Source organism: Eptatretus burgeri, chromosome 10, assembly GCF_056783735.1.
Source record: "Eptatretus burgeri isolate ZD-2024b chromosome 10, Ebu_testis_v1, whole genome shotgun sequence".
In the NCBI taxonomy this organism is placed as follows: Eukaryota; Metazoa; Chordata; class Myxini; order Myxiniformes; family Myxinidae; genus Eptatretus; species Eptatretus burgeri.
Window position 1 is genome coordinate 55,563,059 of NC_140970.1, and position 19,638 is coordinate 55,582,696.

General features: G+C 39.2%; 2 protein-coding genes across 6 annotated transcripts in view; one reads left to right on the top strand and one right to left on the bottom strand.

The window, feature by feature from the left end:
* The window catches only part of LOC147018617 (uncharacterized), a 57,644-nt gene extending 49,221 nt beyond the window's left edge, over positions 1 to 8,423 (top strand). The window contains exon 3 of the mRNA XM_085898461.1: positions 6,156 to 8,423. Within this exon, the coding sequence (XP_085754587.1) occupies positions 7,311 to 8,282 (972 nt within the window). The 5' untranslated portion in view covers positions 6,156 to 7,310 and the 3' untranslated portion in view covers positions 8,283 to 8,423. The remainder of the gene's footprint in view (positions 1 to 6,155) is intronic.
* The window catches only part of LOC147018613 (rap guanine nucleotide exchange factor 2-like), a 213,699-nt gene that overhangs the window by 101,629 nt on the left and 92,432 nt on the right, over positions 1 to 19,638 (bottom strand). For all 5 annotated transcript variants that reach the window (XM_085898460.1, XM_085898458.1, XM_085898457.1 and 2 more), the window contains 3 exons: positions 8,419 to 8,583; positions 4,831 to 4,938; positions 2,596 to 2,805 (listed from right to left, as the gene is read on the bottom strand). In XM_085898460.1, coding sequence (XP_085754586.1) covers positions 2,596 to 2,805; positions 4,831 to 4,938; positions 8,419 to 8,583 — 483 coding nt within the window. The remainder of the gene's footprint in view (positions 1 to 2,595; positions 2,806 to 4,830; positions 4,939 to 8,418; positions 8,584 to 19,638) is intronic.

A 19,638-nucleotide genomic window follows, 5' to 3' on the forward strand; every position in this document is an offset into this window, starting at 1 on the left:
ACCCGATGTCTAGATATTCTCGGTAGAGTTGAGGAATTCCTGAGCTACACCAATCTCATCACTGTGCATAAAGCTTTCATGTTGACTTCCATGTACTATGGATTCAAACTCACCTCACTTCTCTTGAGGCAGTTTAAAGTAAAGCCTGAAGACAGGGGGGACTGTCGCTCTCTCACTGGCAGCAAGTTGGTGGGCTCTCTAATTTATGCAAGTTTAGATCTGGCCTTGCTACTCCGTGTGCTCCTCTAGAAACTCTCACCTGCTCACCCTCCCAAAAGTCCAGACTGGTTGCTCACCCGTGTTCATGCATCCCCTTATTCTCCCAATTGTGGAATTATCACCCTATGTCTGTTGTCTTGTCCTCCTAACCTTATTCTTTCAAATGTGATACCCATCACTATCTCATGTGTTCACCCATGCACATCCAGAATCTCTTCTACACATGCTGATTCTTTTGCATCCTGTCCCTCTCCAGGCTATTGTTGCTTGTTCCACCCCCCCCCCCCGCCCGCCAACCCCCTCTATCCATACTTCCACCCCCACATCCCTTGGTACTCTGTGAACCTCCTGCCCTTATGTCATTTAACTCCTCCATGAACCACGACCTTCATATATAAAACAACTATTGATGGTTTCGCTTTTTATTTTTTTTCTCGTATAAAAGCCTGTCAAAAACAATGGGCTTGAATTACTTTATTTGAAATTTTCAAGGAGACTGGAAGATTTCATGTTTCGTAGCAAGAAGTGTTATTTTAAAACAATACAAGTACAAATGTGATCCTATTTTATTTATCTTCTGGGACGTTTCGTTTCGACATGACAGCCGTGTGAGAATGCCATAGTCTGAAGCCTCGGCCTAGCGTCAGGTGTGCTAATATGTTCTTTATTTATTAGATATCCTACGGTCGTAAATGAACACTCGTTTTACTCTGCGTGCGTTACACATCATGTGCAGCGAATTTAATCTCCCTACCCCTTGTATTCATTGTTATTTTATAAAACGCTCGGTTTACAAGTCACCGTCTACAATTCCAACAGAAGAGACATAATTACTCTTTCATGAAAAATGTTTTTTAAAGTCTTTTTAATCCTGAAAAATAGACCGTAGTGAACAAACGGTCGTGTTAAAAGATTGGCTTTGAAAACCCCACTTAGATCGTCCTTATGAAGGGGGGCAGACAAATACACACTGTGTCTTATATAGGTCGATCACAACATCAGGTTTTGTTGTGGGGCTTTTTAGCCTCAAACCAGGTGTCAGTCCAATTGGGGGCTTCCACAGTATTTTGGGTCCAATCCATCCGTCCAGAGCTTCAACTAAAAAATGACAGGACGTATTTCTTTCATAATCAGCACATGTATGCAATAACATCTGGGTATGAGACACATCAAATAATTTCAGGATCAGAGCTAATTTGGAATTTTGAGAGTTAAAAAAAATTACTGGAGAAAATAGTATTGTATAATATTTTGGGAACCATTGTTTATGTAAATACACAGAACCATCACAGCTACTGACATATTACCACCTTGAATTATTTATTTATTTAAATGTAACATCTATACATCTGTATTATTAAGCTGCAGTTCAGGTATATGTCATCGATGAGGATCTATATTCTTGTTTTTCTTATCTTGACATCAGATATTGTAAACTCAGAAAGGTCATATTGTTACATCATTCTGTATTGCTTGGTCTGAAATATAGTTGAGCAAAATTTCAAGCGTGAGGATCTGGAACCTTTATGCAGTAGATGTGCAAACTAATTATTCCGTAAATGTCTCATCCAATTTTGCGCAATTTCTTTTCTATTTATAAGCTATTTTGAATCCCAATATTTGGTGTGATTTTGTGGGTGGTGTCAGTGCCTTGCAGTGTACGAGGTACTAGCTAATGCATGACTAGACATCGGTTGCGATGCACAGAGACAGAGAGGAAATCATCAACCAGTTGGAACCTGTGCACCGTGCAACATGCCCCATCAATTGAGCGTGTGGCTGCAGGTGTTAGAATTGTGCAATATCATATTTGGTAGTGATGACAGAGAAGCAGGAAGATCTCTACATCTACCGTCACGTCTCTTTCATCAACTGATCATTTTCCTCTTTCCTTGAGGATGAGTGCTTTTGCACTGTTTTCGGTGACCCATTCCTGGTTTATTTTCCAGGAGATGATGATAAAGATATAGATATGTGTACAAATAAACGTGACGAAAAGCATGAATAATTCAGAAATAAATAAAAACCCACCTGCTACTGCACTGAATAATAAGCTGCAGAGACAAACAAAAGAAATGAAAAGAGGAAAAAAAGAAAATGAGAAAACGTGGGGTGGTTACACTTTTTCAATGCAAAAATAAACAGCAGACAAAAATCATAGCAGCAGTCCAGAATTTAGTGAGCCAGTACGTTATGTACGTATTGCAAATAAAACTCACCAAAAGAAAATAATAATGACGCATGGGAGGTGATTTTAAAGAAGTTTACATAAATGTGAGAAAAGGAGAAATGGAAACAAAGATGATGACACAGTAACATAGCATACCCTTGGCAAGATAGCTCCACAGAAGCTTGCCCTCAACCAAACAAACTCACCTGGTCCCCTCTGTGGAGCCCGATCTGAGCCACCCTGCTGCCGACCTCCACACTCTCGACGAAAATCCCAAAGTGACGTTCGGAGCCACCGATGAGGGAAAGGCCAAGTGGGGCTTCTCGCGACGGTCGTGTTAGCACCAGAGTGCGTTGCTTTGCTTTGGCCGCACAGGCGATGTTGAGGAGCCGCAAGTGTCCATGCATGCTTTTGCCCTTGGGAATAGAACCAATCAGTATTAAACGATGCTCGTACTAGTGCTAGGCCTGAGTGCATACAGGATGTACCCCCGTTAAAATTCATCGTTGGGGATTGGAAATCCATCCCACACAGATTTCATCTCTTAATGGGATATTGAAAATGGTGTAGAAGTTCTATCATTTCGTATTTTGATTGGTATCTTGCACCAATTGAATAAAGGTAATATCATGATTCAGGAGGCCTTACATTTTGTGCAATGCGTTCTTAAACATCTCATCTTTCGATTAGGGATACTATGTCTTTTCATCGATAGCAAACTGGTTTCTTCCTTCCATTAAAGGATTAGAATCTCCAAGAAACAACATTGTCATTATCGTTTCTTTGTCGTTACTCCTGCCACAGAAGGTGGGCGGAGGTTGTTTTCACCCATGTTTGTTTGTCTGTCTGTCTGTGAGGAGGGGATCTCAAAAGGTTATGGATGGATTAGGGGAAAACTTGGTGGACAGGTTGGGTGTAACAAGGCCAAATTAATTTGATTTTAGTGAAGATCTGGATCTGGATCTGGATACGAGAATTTATTACGTGATTCCTTACCATTGAGAGATGGAACCAAAAACGATATATAGCACGATATCTCAAAACAATGCAGACGGATTCGGATGAAACTTGGTGGATGAGTTGGGTAGATGACAATAACAAGCCAATTCGATTTTGAGGGTCCGGATCCAGAGCTGGCCTATCAGTGGGATACAAAGCGTAAACTGTTCAACCTGATGGAGGTGTGTGCTCTACCACGTGCCATTCTAGTTTCGCAATTGTATAATAATCAGACAGTACTTCATCATAAACACAAAATCAAAATATTGCTTTCATTAGAACTGCTATAATTCAGCAGTTAAGCTATTTCTTAGGTTATTTATAGTATTGTTCAACATTCCCTCAATTTACCTACACTCTGGATAATTTATTGGTCCTTTTGACATATTAGAAATACTGGAGAACTTTCAGCAGCTCCCTTCCGTATTCAAATGTTAAAAGAATACAGGATTAATATTATCATTACGAGTGCTGCACATACATCATCAACTGTCTTCATGAGGTTCAATTTCATGAGACGGTGTCGATGTGAAAGCGAGTGCCCTCAAACGTTTTCCAGAAGAAATCATGAACGAGTGCAGAATTCATGTTCGCTGCAGGCTTATTGAATTTAAATTTGTACAGCAAGGAACTACATATGAGTTCCATTCAAGTAGGCTTGCTGATTATTTATATTAAAGATTTTTTTTTCATTTGCATAACAGTCTGTTCGAGCTAAGGCGTTTACTTTGAAGGAGAAATGGAATTCACCCAACACAGCTCTGCATTCCCCCAACCGATTTCCTTGTCGATTGATTATAATTTACTTATGCATGTGATGGTTTTAACTGTTGATTATTTCACGTGAAACTATGCTATTAAAGTGTTATTTGAGGAATAATACTGTCCAGGTAAACGTTTTTTTCTTGTACAATGTAAAATGGATGTGAATCTCTTTTATTTAATATTTAGTGGGAAATTAATTTTCATTGTTATTATTATTGCCCCCTGTTTTATAGCGCTCCGTTTACAGTAAGCTGGTACTCATTTTGCCAACCTCAGAAGGATGACAGGCTGAGTCAACCCACCTGGTATTAATTCAACAGCCAAGTGGGGTTTGAACTCAGGATCATAGGATCCCAAGCCCACCACCCTAACCATTAAGCTAACACCAGGCACATAAACTCAAGACCCTAAGATCTTAAGTGGGCCGCCTTAATTGTTAAGCCAATGCCAGGCTAAATTTCATTAAGATTAAAGAAATGCATGCAACCTTTCCTTTTTAAAATCACATTTTTTGGAACTCCATCATCGTGGAGATGCACGCACGCACACACCCACACAGAAATAATATAAGTTAGGTAAATATAAATGACTCATGGAAAACACACCATCTGATTAAACTTGACCAAATGTGGTATCAGTGATAACATTGTGGAAAGTGCAGACACAGATTGTTATACCTTTCTCTCTAAACTGGCCTTGAAGTCTTCCAAAAACTGGCTCATTGCTGGATCCCCTTCAAAGTCATTGAAGTGATTGTTCACCCAAAGCAAAACAACCCGTGTGACCTACAAAATACGCAAGGAAACACAATCACACAAGTGTTCTTCTCAGATTAGCCTGTGCAAACAGTATGGCCTGATAATTATCGTATTGAAGTGCATTCTTTCTCCATTTCACAAATGTTCAAAAATACATCTAGTAAACTTTTAAATAATACAAATCACTTAAATCACAGCATTACACTGGATAAATTAGCAAATGCCACAATGTCAGAAGCAGGGGTCTTGAGGCAGTCCCAGAAGGAATTGTGTATCATAGCCCGGACAGTTGAAAATCAAACGGAAGACCAAATACTGCAATGGAGTCATCAGAAAGAACCTGAAGAAGTAAAGAGCAAAGATGGAGTCGTCAGGAGGAACGTGGATAGGTTCCAGGTTCCCTCTGATGACTCCATCTGATACAAAGACTTTCTCACTGTGATCTAATCACAAGACCAATCCCTTGCAATTGTGACCAGAAATTTACTTTACATAAGTCCATCTGTTTACTATGAACTCACACAGAAGTAAGCACACAGCCGGTAAATTTACAAAACTAAACTAATTTAGTTTACTAATGCTCACATAATTTGAATAGCTTTACAATGAACATGAAAGGTATCATTACACAGGCAAACACAGATCTATAATCCTTCAATCCAACAACAAAATAAACCAGAAAGAGAAATTAAATCCTTCACTCAGATAATTAATTCATCACAAAGATCATTTAACATTTACCTAATTCTCTGCTCAGAGAAATGTAAACATGGAATAGACACAGAAAAAATGAACACACATGAAAGTTAATGCTCGGAGCTTCCTTTTAATATTATACTCTTTTCACACCTGGACCAAGCTTGCAATCTGTGTCTTCAATACAACACATTTAGTCTTTAGACTGGGCGGACATATGGGAAAGGGGGGGGGGAGCGAGAGATATGGCATTTAGCTTAAGGTTTCTCCGATGTATTGGTGTAGCATTCTTGTTCTCGATCTATCGGACACCAACTCACTGTCCCGTGAGCCTCGATGGTGGATATCCCTCACATAGGACAATTATTGTCCACGTTGTCATTCCGGTTGCAGTTGTACATGGTGAGCCACAAAAATGTACCCGATTTGAAAAATTATATTTTAAAAAAATCTTCGTAAGTAGAAATGTCAAATATAGTGAATTAGGAAGGGTAAAAGCATTCAAGTTGTTTGTAGCAAATGTATTTTGACATTTCTATTTTTTGCAGGTAACCCAATGGTGCAACTAACATAGGAATGAATCTTCATTACTGAGAAGAATGTGGAGATGAAATCAAATCTGAGTGCAGCGTGCGTTCAGAAGACAATTCCCAAGACATAATGCAAGAACCTCGAAGATTATACGTCGTATAGTGTCAAAGTGGAAAGGGATGGGCTCTGTGAACAACAATAATGTAGGACACTGGACATCCGAGGAATATTAGAACTCTAGAAAATCAACAAGGAGCATTACGTGTGAAATTGGAGCGTCTCTAAGCAGTGTCATTCGAGTGTTAAAGTCTGATTTGAAGACTTTCCCTTACAAAATTCAATTGATGCAGCAGTTAACCTCAGATGACAAGCGTCGATGTTATGAATCTTGTGTGCAATTCAATAGGATTATCGATCAAGCAGGAATCAACATTGACAACATAATTTCCATTGACAAAAGTCAGGCTTACTTGAGTGGTAAGGTAAATAAACAGAATTGACAGTTTTGGGGCATGGAGAAACCAGACAACTTTGTTGAGTTACCTCTCCATTCCCCAAAAATAAGGATATGGTCTCAGCAGTCATTGGATTTACGGCCCTTACTTTTTTTGAAGATCAGAATACTGAGGAAGGGGTGGCTGTGAATGCAGAACATTACGTACACAACTTGAACATATTTTCCTGGAGTCACGTGACAAATGATTCTGGTACTTGGTTTCAACAGGATGGCGCAACTGCACATGAGGCTTGCTCGTCCATGCAGTGGCTCAACAATCACTTTCCTGGCAGATTATTTCCCACCAATCTGGATTTCCTTGGAGTTCAAGATCTCCTGACCTCTCAGCATTAGATTTTTATCAGTGGGATTTGTTCAGGAAAATGTTTTTTCAAACAGAACTCAATGGACATTCCTGAACTCGAAGATGCTGTACCGAGGGTTATTTCCAGTCTCATGTGAAACACTTCAGTCTGTAGTCAGAAACTTCCATACGTATTCTCAGTGTGCAGAACTCAGATGAGGACATTTCAAACATTTGTTCGAGTCAAACAAAACTTCAGAGTCAAACAAGAGTTCCTTAATGTGTCATATAAATTACATGGTCTTGCATAAAAAAATGCACATTTAATTAAAAAAATTAAAATCTGGAACATTTTGGTGAATAACCCTGTACATGGCTCCAGATGCAGATAGTCAATTCTTTCACTCACACAACTGCATCCAACTTCGGCCTTGCTGCACAACACCATCGCTCCAACTGTGGCTCTCTTTCCAACTGCTAAACTCACTGACAGCTATAAAAGGACCCATCAGGAAACCAGAGATGCTAAAGTCACCAGAACCTTCCACATCATTTGCTCCACCCTCACCTCCGCCTGCACTCACTGCACCCTCACTTCTGCCAGCACTCGCTTCACCCTCACCTCTGCCAGCACTCGCTCCACCCTCACCTCTGCCAGCACTCGCTCCACCCTCACCTCTGCCAGCACTCGCTCCACCCTCACCTCTGCCAGCACTTGCTCCACCCTCACCTCTGCCAGCACTCACTCCACCCTCACCTCTGCCAGCACTCGCTCCACCCTCACCTCTGCCAGCACTCGCTCCACCCTCACCTCTGCCAGCACTCGCTCCACCCTCACCTCTGCCAGCACTCGCTCCACCCTCACCTCTGCCAGCACTCGCTCCACCCTCACCTCTGTCAGCACTCGCTCCAACCTCACCTCTGCCAGCACTCGCTCCACCCTCACCTCTGCCAGCACTCGCTCCAATCTCACCTCTGCCAGCACTCGCTGCACCCTCACCTCTGCCTGCACTCACTGCACCCTCACCTCTGCCTGCACTCGCTGCACCCTCACCTCTGCCTGCACTCGCTGCACCCTCACCTCTGCCTGCACTCGCTGCACCCTCACCTCTGCCTGCACTCGCTGCACCCTCACCTCTGCCTGCACCCATTGCACCCTCACCACTGACTGCTTTTACTGCTGCCCACATTCACTTAATCCTCATTTCTGCCTGCACTTACTCCACCCTCACCAGTGCCAGCATCCGCTCCATCCTCAGCAGTGGCAGCACCTCACACCACCCTCACTGCTGCATGCACTCCTCATACCTGTTCCACTACCTCCACTCACCTCACCGTCTTTGACTGAATTCAACATGTTAATGTTTTCAACTTTCTGTGTTGACATGTATTTTCACACAGCATGGCTTTTGAAAGGCAGAAGTTCTGTCATCTTAAAATATAACACACACTACTGTCCTTCCAGAATTCACTGTAATACCTTGTCTTTCAGTTTGTCATCTTGGAACCAAGTCAGTAGTCGTGTGCTGATGTCTGATGGATGAGAAAAGAATGTGCGAAACGTGAGCAGGAAGTCCTCCACATATGTAGGATCTGCTGCTGTTTGCTCCTCAAGCAGATGAGACACCAAACGTTCTGGTGTTCCCTGAGCATAAAGCAGCACAATAGCATGGTTATAGAAATGTTTAGGATTACATTTAAGCCGATTCACGACAACACTTAATGTATTCAACTTGATTTGGGGAAATAAATCTCGATAGAAAACCTACAGAAACAAGGGGGAAAAAAAAGACATAAAATGTCATAGCCCCCGTTGTTTTAGTAATTTTGCTGTTTGGAGTTATAGGGCGAGCCCATATTTATTTACAACTAAAATGGCCGCAAGTCTACCAGTTAGCCACGTTTGATGAGATCGCAAAATAAAGTGAGGTGCACGTGTATGCCTTGTGTGCTGTGCTTGTGCCACATTTGAACAAAATCGGACCATGCATGTCCGAAAAATGGTTGGGGACATGTTTAAGTAAAGAAAATGGCCACCAATCAGCCATTTTGGATGAAAACTCCCCAAACAAATGTCATTCATATGTAACCCATCATTTCTTATCCGTGTCCCAAGTTTGAAAAAGAGCCGATAATGTATGTCCGAGAAATTGTTGAGGACGTGTTCAATACCTAGGATTTTTACAACTAAAATGGCCACCAGTCTACCAGTCGGCTATCTTTCATCAGATCGCAAAATAAAGTGAAGTGCAAGTGTATGCCATCATGCACTGTCCTTGTGCCAAGTTTGAATAAAATCAGACCACGCATGTCTGAAAAACAGTTGGGAACACATTTAAGTAACAAAATGGCTGCGAGTCAGCAATCTTGGATCTAATCTCGAAACAAAATGACATGCATATGCAAGCCACCATTCGTTATCTGTGAGCCAAGTTTGAACAAGATTGGTGAATGAATGTACGGGAATTGGTTGAGGACGTGTTCAACATCGGGGATTTTTTTACAACCAAAATGGCGGCCAGTCGGCCATCTTTGATTGCATCGTGAAACAAAACGATGTGCATATGTATGCCATCATGTATTGTCTTTGTGCCAAGTTTGAATAAAATCAGTACATACATGACCGAGATATGGTTATATGGTTTGGTATCTGTCCCACCTTGAGACATTCGGTTGTTACTTACGTGCGAAGTGCGTGTTACTTCAAGTTTGACGTGCGATATTGCCCCGACACCCTTTCCGGCCCAATTGTGACCTTTATTCGACACATAACCTCATTCGAACACATACTCGCCTCAAAGCTGTCCTGCCTGGATTTTAATCTCGCCCCAGCTATAAACTGTCATGCCAGTGCTTCACAAGCAGAGTTATTCATCAATGTGTGTGCCGTCCCTCGGAATCACGTTAAACTGGTGTCCTGTTTGCCAGAATTCATTGGTGGATTTGGGAGATCCCACGGTGTCCTTCGTGAGGAGTCGGTGAGCTATCGCCAGTACCATGGCCAAATTCCAAATTCCTGCCTTAACTAGTCGAAAGTCAGGCCTGGCCAGCCGGTTGGTGAAGACTCGGGCCAATCTTCCCCCTGGCCGACCCCACAAGAAAAGGTGGGTTAATAATGGCCGTTAAAAGAGGAAGTGCTGGTGTAATACCAGGTACATAGGCAGTACCTCCCAAAGATTGGAAGACTTAATGAAGCAGCACATTCCGTTGCTGATTCGCAATAATCAAGACACAGACCACCACACAACCAGTTTGCAAGTGCAAGAACCCAATGAAAGTGCTCGTTCAAAAAAAGCGATTCTCTAATTGGCCAGCATTTGATGAACAATTCTGAATGTGCAGACAACTATCGTACCAAGTGGTTTCTGATTGTAACTCGTGCATGTAGCATGGCACACTTACACATTCTTAAAGCAAACACACACACACACACACACACACACACACACACACACACACACACACACACACACACACACACACACACACACACACACACACACCTGTTCTTTGTAAACAAAATTCGTTTGTGCAAACACTTCACTTGTTTTGACCCTGCAGCGGCATTATGGGGAGTTTTAGATTCCCTCGTTGCCTCGTAGCCGTGACTTATTGTGACGGTTTTGGAAATGTAACCCAGAGGAAAGCATTCATGTACACATAGGATGTCCCAAGAATGCATTAGTTTATGAGGCAGGTAGACCGCTGCCCTTTGTCTGAGGGTTTGGAAGGACATGCGTTGAGTTTAGTTTGTGTATCTCTGGTGTCATGTCTACCACCCCACCCCCACCACTTTCAACTTTCAATCCTTCTTTCAATAACCCATCAGTCCATTACAAACCCTCTTCTACTTTAAATCCACCATCACTCAATTCACCAACCCCTCTTTCATCCCGTCGGTCTTTCTTTTAACCCCGCAGGTTTATTCTCGTCCTTCAGTGCATCTGTCTTCCTCACCACTCGATCCACTCATTCATTCATTTATTACCACCAACCACCCGTTGCTCACCATAAACAATTAATCCTCCGGATCAGCACCAAATTACTTTCCGACATTCTTCCTTCCCTGCACTTCCTCCGTTCTTCTTTCCCTGCACTTCCATGTTCGTCATGCAGGACAATGCTTCTTGAGTGCAAAGTGGAGTGTGGCTTTTTCCCCATGTGCAATGGAGTACAGCATGTCGAGCATGCACAATATAGTGCGCACTGGAGACTGAATGTTAATGTGCGAGGGAGGGATTGGGGGGCTCTCGTTGCTGCCTTGGACACATGAAAGGAGGGGTGGAGGTGCCTATGGCCATCACCACAGAATGACGTGGGATTTTCCACAAGCTGCATCGTGGACCCACCTCCATCTGGTGTGCACCAATGGGAGAGAGGCTCGCATGAGAATGCACTCAGAAAGCCTTATTCTGTGAGCCTGGAGTGCAGATGAGATGGGAGTCGACTCGAAGCTTGTCCCATCTGCGCAACATAAATGGAGCTGCTTGCCGTTGACGTACCAGGGACGCCTAAGAGGAATTTGCCTGTTTGTTCAAGCTGCTCTTGTGGGTGCACGAAACAGAAAGGCATTCATGGTGAAACTGCTTGTCCTGTGGTGCAGCAGAAACAGAGCTCTCACCCCCCCCTTGTAAATATGGACCTGCACAGCCCCGTTGGGTTGTGTGAGGTGAGAGAAGGAGTCAACCACACACTCCGTTCTTTTCCTCCTCAAATATTCTCGCCTCTTCTTCCCGGATTGAATAATGGGCATATATCTTTTGTCTAAATAAGTATGTCTAAGGGGAATGCGTTTTAGAGTTAAGTCTGCTCTTCTGGGCCTTTTGCCATTAAATGTGTGTTCAATTGTTGCTTGCTTGTGTGTGTGTAAATAAATAGATTGGTGGTTGTTTTTTCAAATTTGTCTCGGTTGGCTTTACCTCCATTGGTCCAGCATAGTCCGCATGTATTGTTAGCCGGGAAGTTGTACCCCACATGAGTAGGGTAAGAATACTGATTCTGGCTCACTTTTCCCCATGTAAATGAATGGGGGATTTTCAGCGATTTATATTTTTTTTCCCTAAAAATAAACCCCCCTTTTTATCCCAAGGTATATTTATTTGTCTCCCCTTTTAACTTGGAGGTTGAACCTCATTGAATTGAACACCTGGGGGTTGAACAGCTCACTCATTGAACCTATAAAGATTTGTTCATTCTCAAATTCCTTCAATAGTTTAATTTTCTTTGCACAATAATCCCCATCTAAAATATTGACAAACAAAACATTTGAATCTTTATATTTTTTAAGATACCCCATTTGTGTCATTACGAAATGATAAACTTCTCTTAATGCTCTCATCTGACCACCTCCTGAGCCACAGGTTATTTTTTGTTAAGCCCCGCCCACTTTTCTTTAAGCCCCGCCCACTTTTGCTAAGCTCCGCCCACTTTTCATAAGGTATTTTTTCTAAGCCACGCCCACTTTTCCTAAGCCCCGCCCACTTTTGCTAAGCTCCACCCACTTTTCATAAGGTATTTTTTTCTAAGCCACGCCCACTTTTGCTAAGCCCCGCCCACTTTTGCTAAGCTCCGCCCACTTTTCATAAGGTATTTTTTCTAAGCCACGCCCACTTTTCCTAAGCCCCGCCCACTTTTGCTAAGCTCCACCCACTTTTCATAAGGTATTTTTTTCTAAGCCACGCCCACTTTTCCTAAGCCCCGCCCACTTTTGCTAAGCTCCGCCCACTTTTCATAAGGTATTTTTTTCTAAGCCACGCCCACTTTTCCTAAGCCCCGCCCACTTTTGCTAAGCTCCGCCCACTTTTCATAAGGTATTTTTTCTAAGCCACGCCCACTTTTCCTAAGCTCCGCCTACTTTTGCTAAGCCCCGCCCACTCTTACATCATTTCCAGTTCATCTCTGACTCACAAAGAAATCACTAGAAAATTACAGGATGTTATGGTTTTGAAAAATTTCCCAATGAAGGCTTGCCTAGGCTTGCCCAGGGAATTTCCAAAGGAAACCACACCCACCAGTCTTTCTCTATAAAAGCTTCAAACCCAGGCTCCATTTTAAACATTTGTTTTTGCTGGCAATGGTGTTCTGTGTGCTTGTCTCGAACTGTCTGTCTTCTATGGAACTAAACCTTCAAGTTGATGAACTGGATTCAAACCTCTTATCTATTGAGGTTCGATTTTTTATTTTCCTATTTTCAAACTTTGATTGAAGCATACTCATTTAATAATTAAATAACTTAATTAATACATTATTATTTTCTCTCACAGGAAATTGTGTCTGAAATACGAAATGAAAATACTGCTTTTGCTACAACTTGGAGCGAAATTGTTGGCTTGGTTGAAGACCTTATGAGCGACCAAGACCTTGAGTGGGATGACTTTGGTGTTCCTTGGAACTCTCTGTCTTCTATGGAACTAAACCTTCAAGTTGATGAACTGGATTCAAACCTCTTATCTATTGAGGTAAGATTTTTTATTTTCCTATTTTCAAACTTTGATTGAAGCATACTCATTTAATAATTAAATAACTTAATTAATACATTATTATTTTCTCTCACAGGAAATTGTGTCTGAAATACGAAATGAAAATACTGCTTTTGCTACAACTTGGAGCGAAATTGTTGGCTTGGTTGAAGACCTTATGAGCGACCAAGACCCACAGAACGAGTTTGTCCTTGATGACCCAACCAAAGAGTTATACCTTGGAGACCAGCAAAATCCTGAAAAAGAGTTTTACAGCAATAGTACTCATTGTGAGTTATCAAGACAATACCCACTGAACAAGTTATACCTTGATGAGCCAGAATACAAGTTTTACCTTGGAGACTCACAAATTTTGAAAAAATCAGTAAATGAGTTCTGCCTTGATGGTTTAAATAACTACCTTGGAGACTCAGGAAAAGGGTTCTGCCAAGATGGTTCTAAATATGGGGTCTACCTTGGAGACTCACAAATTTTGAAAAAATCAGTAAATGAGTTCTGCCTTGATGGTTTAAATAACTACCTTGGAGACTCAGGAAAAGGGTTCTGCCAAGATGGTTCTAAATATGGGGCCTACCTTGGAGACTCACAAATTTTGAAAAAATCAGTAAATGAGTTCTGCCTTGATGGTTTAAATAACTACCTTGGAGACTCAGGAAAAGGGTTCTGCCAAGATGGTTCTAAATATGGGGCCTACCTTGGAGACTCACAAATTTTGAAAAAATCAGTAAATGAGTTATCCTTAAGAGACTTTGTAAGTTGGTTTTACTTTGAATACTTGAAATGTGGGTTCTGGATTGATAACTCACAATGTGATACATATCTTGGAAACTCAACGGGAATGTGGTTATACCTTGAAGACTTGGAAAGTTGGGTTTATGTTGGACACTTGAAACTTTTTTGGGGGCTTTTATTTATTTATTTATTTCTTTATTATTATTATTATTTTATTTATTTATATTTTGGAGACTTTTGGAGTTGCTATCACTCTTTGGGATCTAAACCTATCGATGTAGTTCTTTGTCGGATGGTGCTTGATGGGAGCAAGATCAAGAAAGTTCTGGGAAGAAAGTGCAGGCTTACTCCCCCTTTTACGTCATCAAACCTGAAAGCCTTAAAAGACAGAATTGGAAGAAGAGAAAAAAAAACGTAAAATATATATATATATATATATATATATATATATATATATATATATATATATATATATATATATATATATATATATATATATATATATATATATATATATATATATATAGGTGGAAATCTCATTTTGAAAAAGACTGTGTTGGGTGAGGATTGAGTTGGGGTTGAGATTTTGAATGTGAGGGTTGGGGTTGAGATTTTGAATGTGAGGGTTGGGACACACACACATACACACCAACAAACAAAGTTAAGCCTTGACTATTCAGTTGAGGATTCTGTGTTTGGGGTTCACAGATCTAAGAACGTCCCCCTTGACACACATTATATACTGTTATACACCTCGGACTTGGCCCTCGAGTGTCCACAACGGTGTATAGTAGGAGGGAGTGAAGCGCCAACCTATTGCTCCCATTGCACACACACACACAAACAAAAGTTAAGCCTTGACTATTCAGTTGAGGATTCTGTGTTTGGGGTTCACAGATCTAAGAACGTCCCCCTTGACACACATTATATACTGTTATACACCTCGGACTTGTCCCTCTAGTGTCCACAAAGGTGTATTATCTGCTTAGTTTTGTCTTTTGTAATTCCTGTGAATAAAATGAACCTAAAATCTCTTCCCCTTCCAAATCATATATTTTATAAGTCCAAGGAACTGTATCTATTACATCAACAATTTTAAAAAGTTCTTTCGTCCATCATTCAGTAAAACCCTTTTCAAAATGAGATTTCCACCTATATATTCTTACGATATCACCAACTTTGAACTTAGGTTTTCTGACATTAATCTCTTTTTCATATTTTAATTTTGTAAATGTTTCTGATGGCTTCATATTCGTTGACGTGTGAATCGTGTCATTATACTTATCCACAATATCCTGAATAAAAGATAACCATTGTTGTGAACCGAGTTGTGTGAATTTTTTATATAGTCTCTCTTTTAAGGTACGATTAAAACGTTCAACAACAACTGCCTTCCCTTCATTAAAGATACTGTATAATGTAATACTGTTATTTTTTAGAAAATTCATAAATGTCTTGTTATAAAACTCTCTACCCTCATCAGTCCACAATTTCTTAGGTTTTCTCTTACTTTTATTAAATATCTGTTGAAAAGCTAACATAAGAGTATTACCTGTTTTGTTTTTTAAAGGGACAACCCACGCATATCTACTCCTCAAATCAATAACGGTTAAAGCATACTTGTACCCCTTATCATTATTGAGTTCAATCAAATCAGCAGACCAGATATAATCAACTTCCTTGGAATAAACTTTCCTTCTCTGAAACTTTGTGAATATTGGTTTATGTAATTCATCAGCTAATTGCTCTTCAGTCTTAATGGCATCATTAGAGCCTATAAGTTTTTTGAATTTCCAAGTCCAAGTTTCAATTTAGCACTAATCATCTTCTTCACGATGAACCTATCAACTTTTTCTCTCAAGGTTGGATTTTGTATCAGAGACAAATTATATAACATTTCTCTATCGGCTTCATGCTTTTCTTCCAACGTTGTGGTATTCCCATAATCAATATCGTGTCTCATGCACACTTCATCAACTCTATTGATTGGTTTACTCCAGGATTTAGGATTGTCTGCCTCATCTAATCTTTTATCCAAGTTTGTGCCTGGACCACAGAAAGAATACCCTGGAAGATGTAATTCCCCTGGTATTCCAGTAGTTGTAAATTTACTTCCTGATAAAAACTTTTGTATATCTCCTCCGAGTTTGTGTTTGGAGATAAATTGATTTTTTTGAACCACACACCGAACATATACCTTTTTGTATAACCCTGTTATTTTTACTTTTAATATATGAAATATTTTTAGTATTAGTTTTCTTTTTACATTTGAGACAATAACTCATTTATTTATGAGAAAAATTTCTGCAGAGTGCAAAAACCTTTTTAGTTTCCAACATGCACATTTGAATCTTAATTTTTAAAACATAAAGAATCCTTAGAAATGCCTTCACTCTCTCCTCCATTTATTTAAGAAAAAACTTGAATTAAAATGAATAGCTTGACGATGCTAATAGTTTTGTTGAAAGTATTGCAAATAGACTTTTTAATTCTTTGTATTCCTCCCTGGTGAGATAAGTTAATTTCTTTAATACCTCTATTCTTTTTTGAATCTCACTGGTTTCCATATTTTGATATTTATTCATTCTCTCTCTTTCCTCCCTCTCTCTCTTCTCTCTTTCCTCCTTCTCTCTCTCCTCCTCCTCCTTTTCCTCCTCTTCCCTCTCTTCTTCAACTCCTTCCTCATCCCTTACTATACTTGAATCGTTTACACCCCATAGAATATTATACATATATTCATCAGGATTTCTTGTTATTCCTGTATCCAAAATAATTTTTTTACAACAGGAAACCAATAAAATTTCTTTTGAATTTCTAAAAGAGCCTTACCTTTTCTTAACCTTATAATTTTTTCATTATTTAACATTCTAATTAAATCTAAAGTTGTTGGTTTATCAACATCAGCATAATGCCAATCTTTTATTGAAAATACCTCATTCTTATGTTGTAGAACATATTTATTAAAATACCGAATACCCTTTTCTTGAAGGTATGCTTGGACACAGAAATGATAATTTTCTTGAAGCCTTCTTGCTGTCATTTATGTATTAGAAATATATGTTAGAATAATATTATGGCACGAAACACCTCCCCATCTTCCCATAGTTAAATCATTTTGTATTTCCTTACTTATTATATATAATCCTGTTTTTTCTGTTTTCATGAGATAAACAAGGGCAAAACCATTATTATATTTACCCTTATTAAATTCTTTTATTTGTTGTTTACTAATCGTGGCTCCACAAAACTCATTCTCGATACCAAGTGGATAATATTCTTCCTTACGAGACTGATTTAATTGTTCCAGGTCTTCGAGGTTAATTTTAAATGACCAATTATACCCTAAATCATTCATATCATACCCCCATTGTTCTATTCTCATACAAACGATACGCCCTTCTTTATAAAAATTTATTTTAATTCGAACTGTGAATTCTGTATGACCTGGAGATAATATCAACACTTCTGTATCTTTAGAATACACAGCCGTTTTATTTAAGTATATATATTGTGATAAATCGCTTAATCTCACCAAGTCATTCGCGTCAGTCGGGCTTGGATAATTTTTTAATTTATAAGCATTTTTCATGTTAATATTTTTGTTTATATTATATTTATGTCGTTCAGCCTGTGCCTTTGTGTAATAATTTGATAAATCAATATCCAGTTCTTGAGATACACCAAAGATAGAACCATCTTTACCAACATAAGTCATTTATATTAGATTAAAAATAATATCATAAAATTTTTTATTTTTGTTGAGTTGAAATAACACATATAGACATAATTGACCACAACACTTGGAATTTAATTCTTGGACTTGAAATGTTTGATAAACACCATTCTGTAAGAATTTTATGACTTCAACAGGTGGTGGAAGACCAAAACTATCAAAATAATATTTGTCTTGACTATTAAAAATACAAACCCAATGAGAACCGTTCCCATCATTATCTTCTAAGTTCATAATAATATTCTTTGTATGTTTCGACACATTTGTTAATTCATCTCTCATACAAATAACCACATTATGAATTTTTAATTTCTTACAATATTTGGCAAGTTGTAAATTTGATGTTGTATTCTTTCCAAATTCTTTCAACCACTCATCAATGCTCATTTATTTATTAGAAAGATATAATCCATTACCTCTTTTCGTTAATTTTACACCTGCTTGTGCTATAGAAGAAAGCATATCTCCAACTAACAATCTCGCTTTATCAGGCAGACCTTCAAGTTTTTCAGCAAAATCTACAATTACACCACTTCCACTAATTTGTTTCTCCAACTCTTTGTTATGTCTTTCCAATTCTTTTTGAGCCTGGAGTTGAGCCTTCCTTTCGTTGGCAGTTTTGACCGCTGTTGAAATACCACCCGTCAATGCTCCAACCGCACTTAAACCAGCAAATAAAGGAATTAGAAATGGGAGAAATCCTCCACTCGTCTCTCTTATTGAATATTTTTTCAACATTGGTTTTGTCATTTTAATTTTAAGTGAGCCAGTGTCATTCAAGATTTTAACCTGTTCTCTTGTGAGCAAAACATCAATTCTTACTGCTCCTTTTCTCTGAATTGTATTAACGTTAATCGTACAAGGCATTTGATTTTGAACACAAGATGATAGTTTATGAAGATTGATTTGATTAACATATACCCCAGTTGGTACTTTGCCACTCATTTATTTAACAAAAAATTATGTGAGACTAATCATCACACCATTATCTGTATTAATCTGCAATTCTGTTTCTTCCAAAAGCAAACAATATGTATCAACTTCTTCACTCTCTCCTCTTTCAATGTATAGGGAAGTATCCACTCGATTAGACCTTATAGTTTCTTTTTGAGCGCTCAGGTCAAACGTATAGATTGTATACAAACTTTTAAATGCTGTCATATCCAAAATAGGTTCTTTATTTCCATTACTTTCACACACCTTTTGGTAAGACTTGTATGCTTCAGCAAAATCATTTCTTCACAATTAATTTCCAATCTATCTCGTGGATAAAATGTTCCATCTAGAGAAACGCGAAGTTGTTTCACCTTAGCATTATCACTCAATGCATTATTCTTATCAGTCGCAGTATCACCATCTGGCTTTTTAAAAATCATCCACAGATATCGTGGCTTTCCTTCCAGAACACCCAAATTCCACGTGTAAGTAGTTTGATTGAGTTTAACGTGTTGACATCTTCTTTTGAGGTATGATACACTGAGTGGTTTTTTTGAGTTAAGTCTTCGATTCAACATCTCTTCTGTTTTAAGATTAGGAGTATATTCACTGATATACCAACTCATCTCCTCAATTACAAATTTATTCTGTTCACCAAAAGCACTACCAACACCAAAAAGCAATCTATTTTCATTATCATTCCTTTGTAGTTGAAATCTAATTTTAAGACCATACAGAACTTTATCATAATCACAAAATCCAAATATACCTTTAAGAGGAACTGCCACAGTAAAACTATTTTCTGCTTTTGTATCATCAT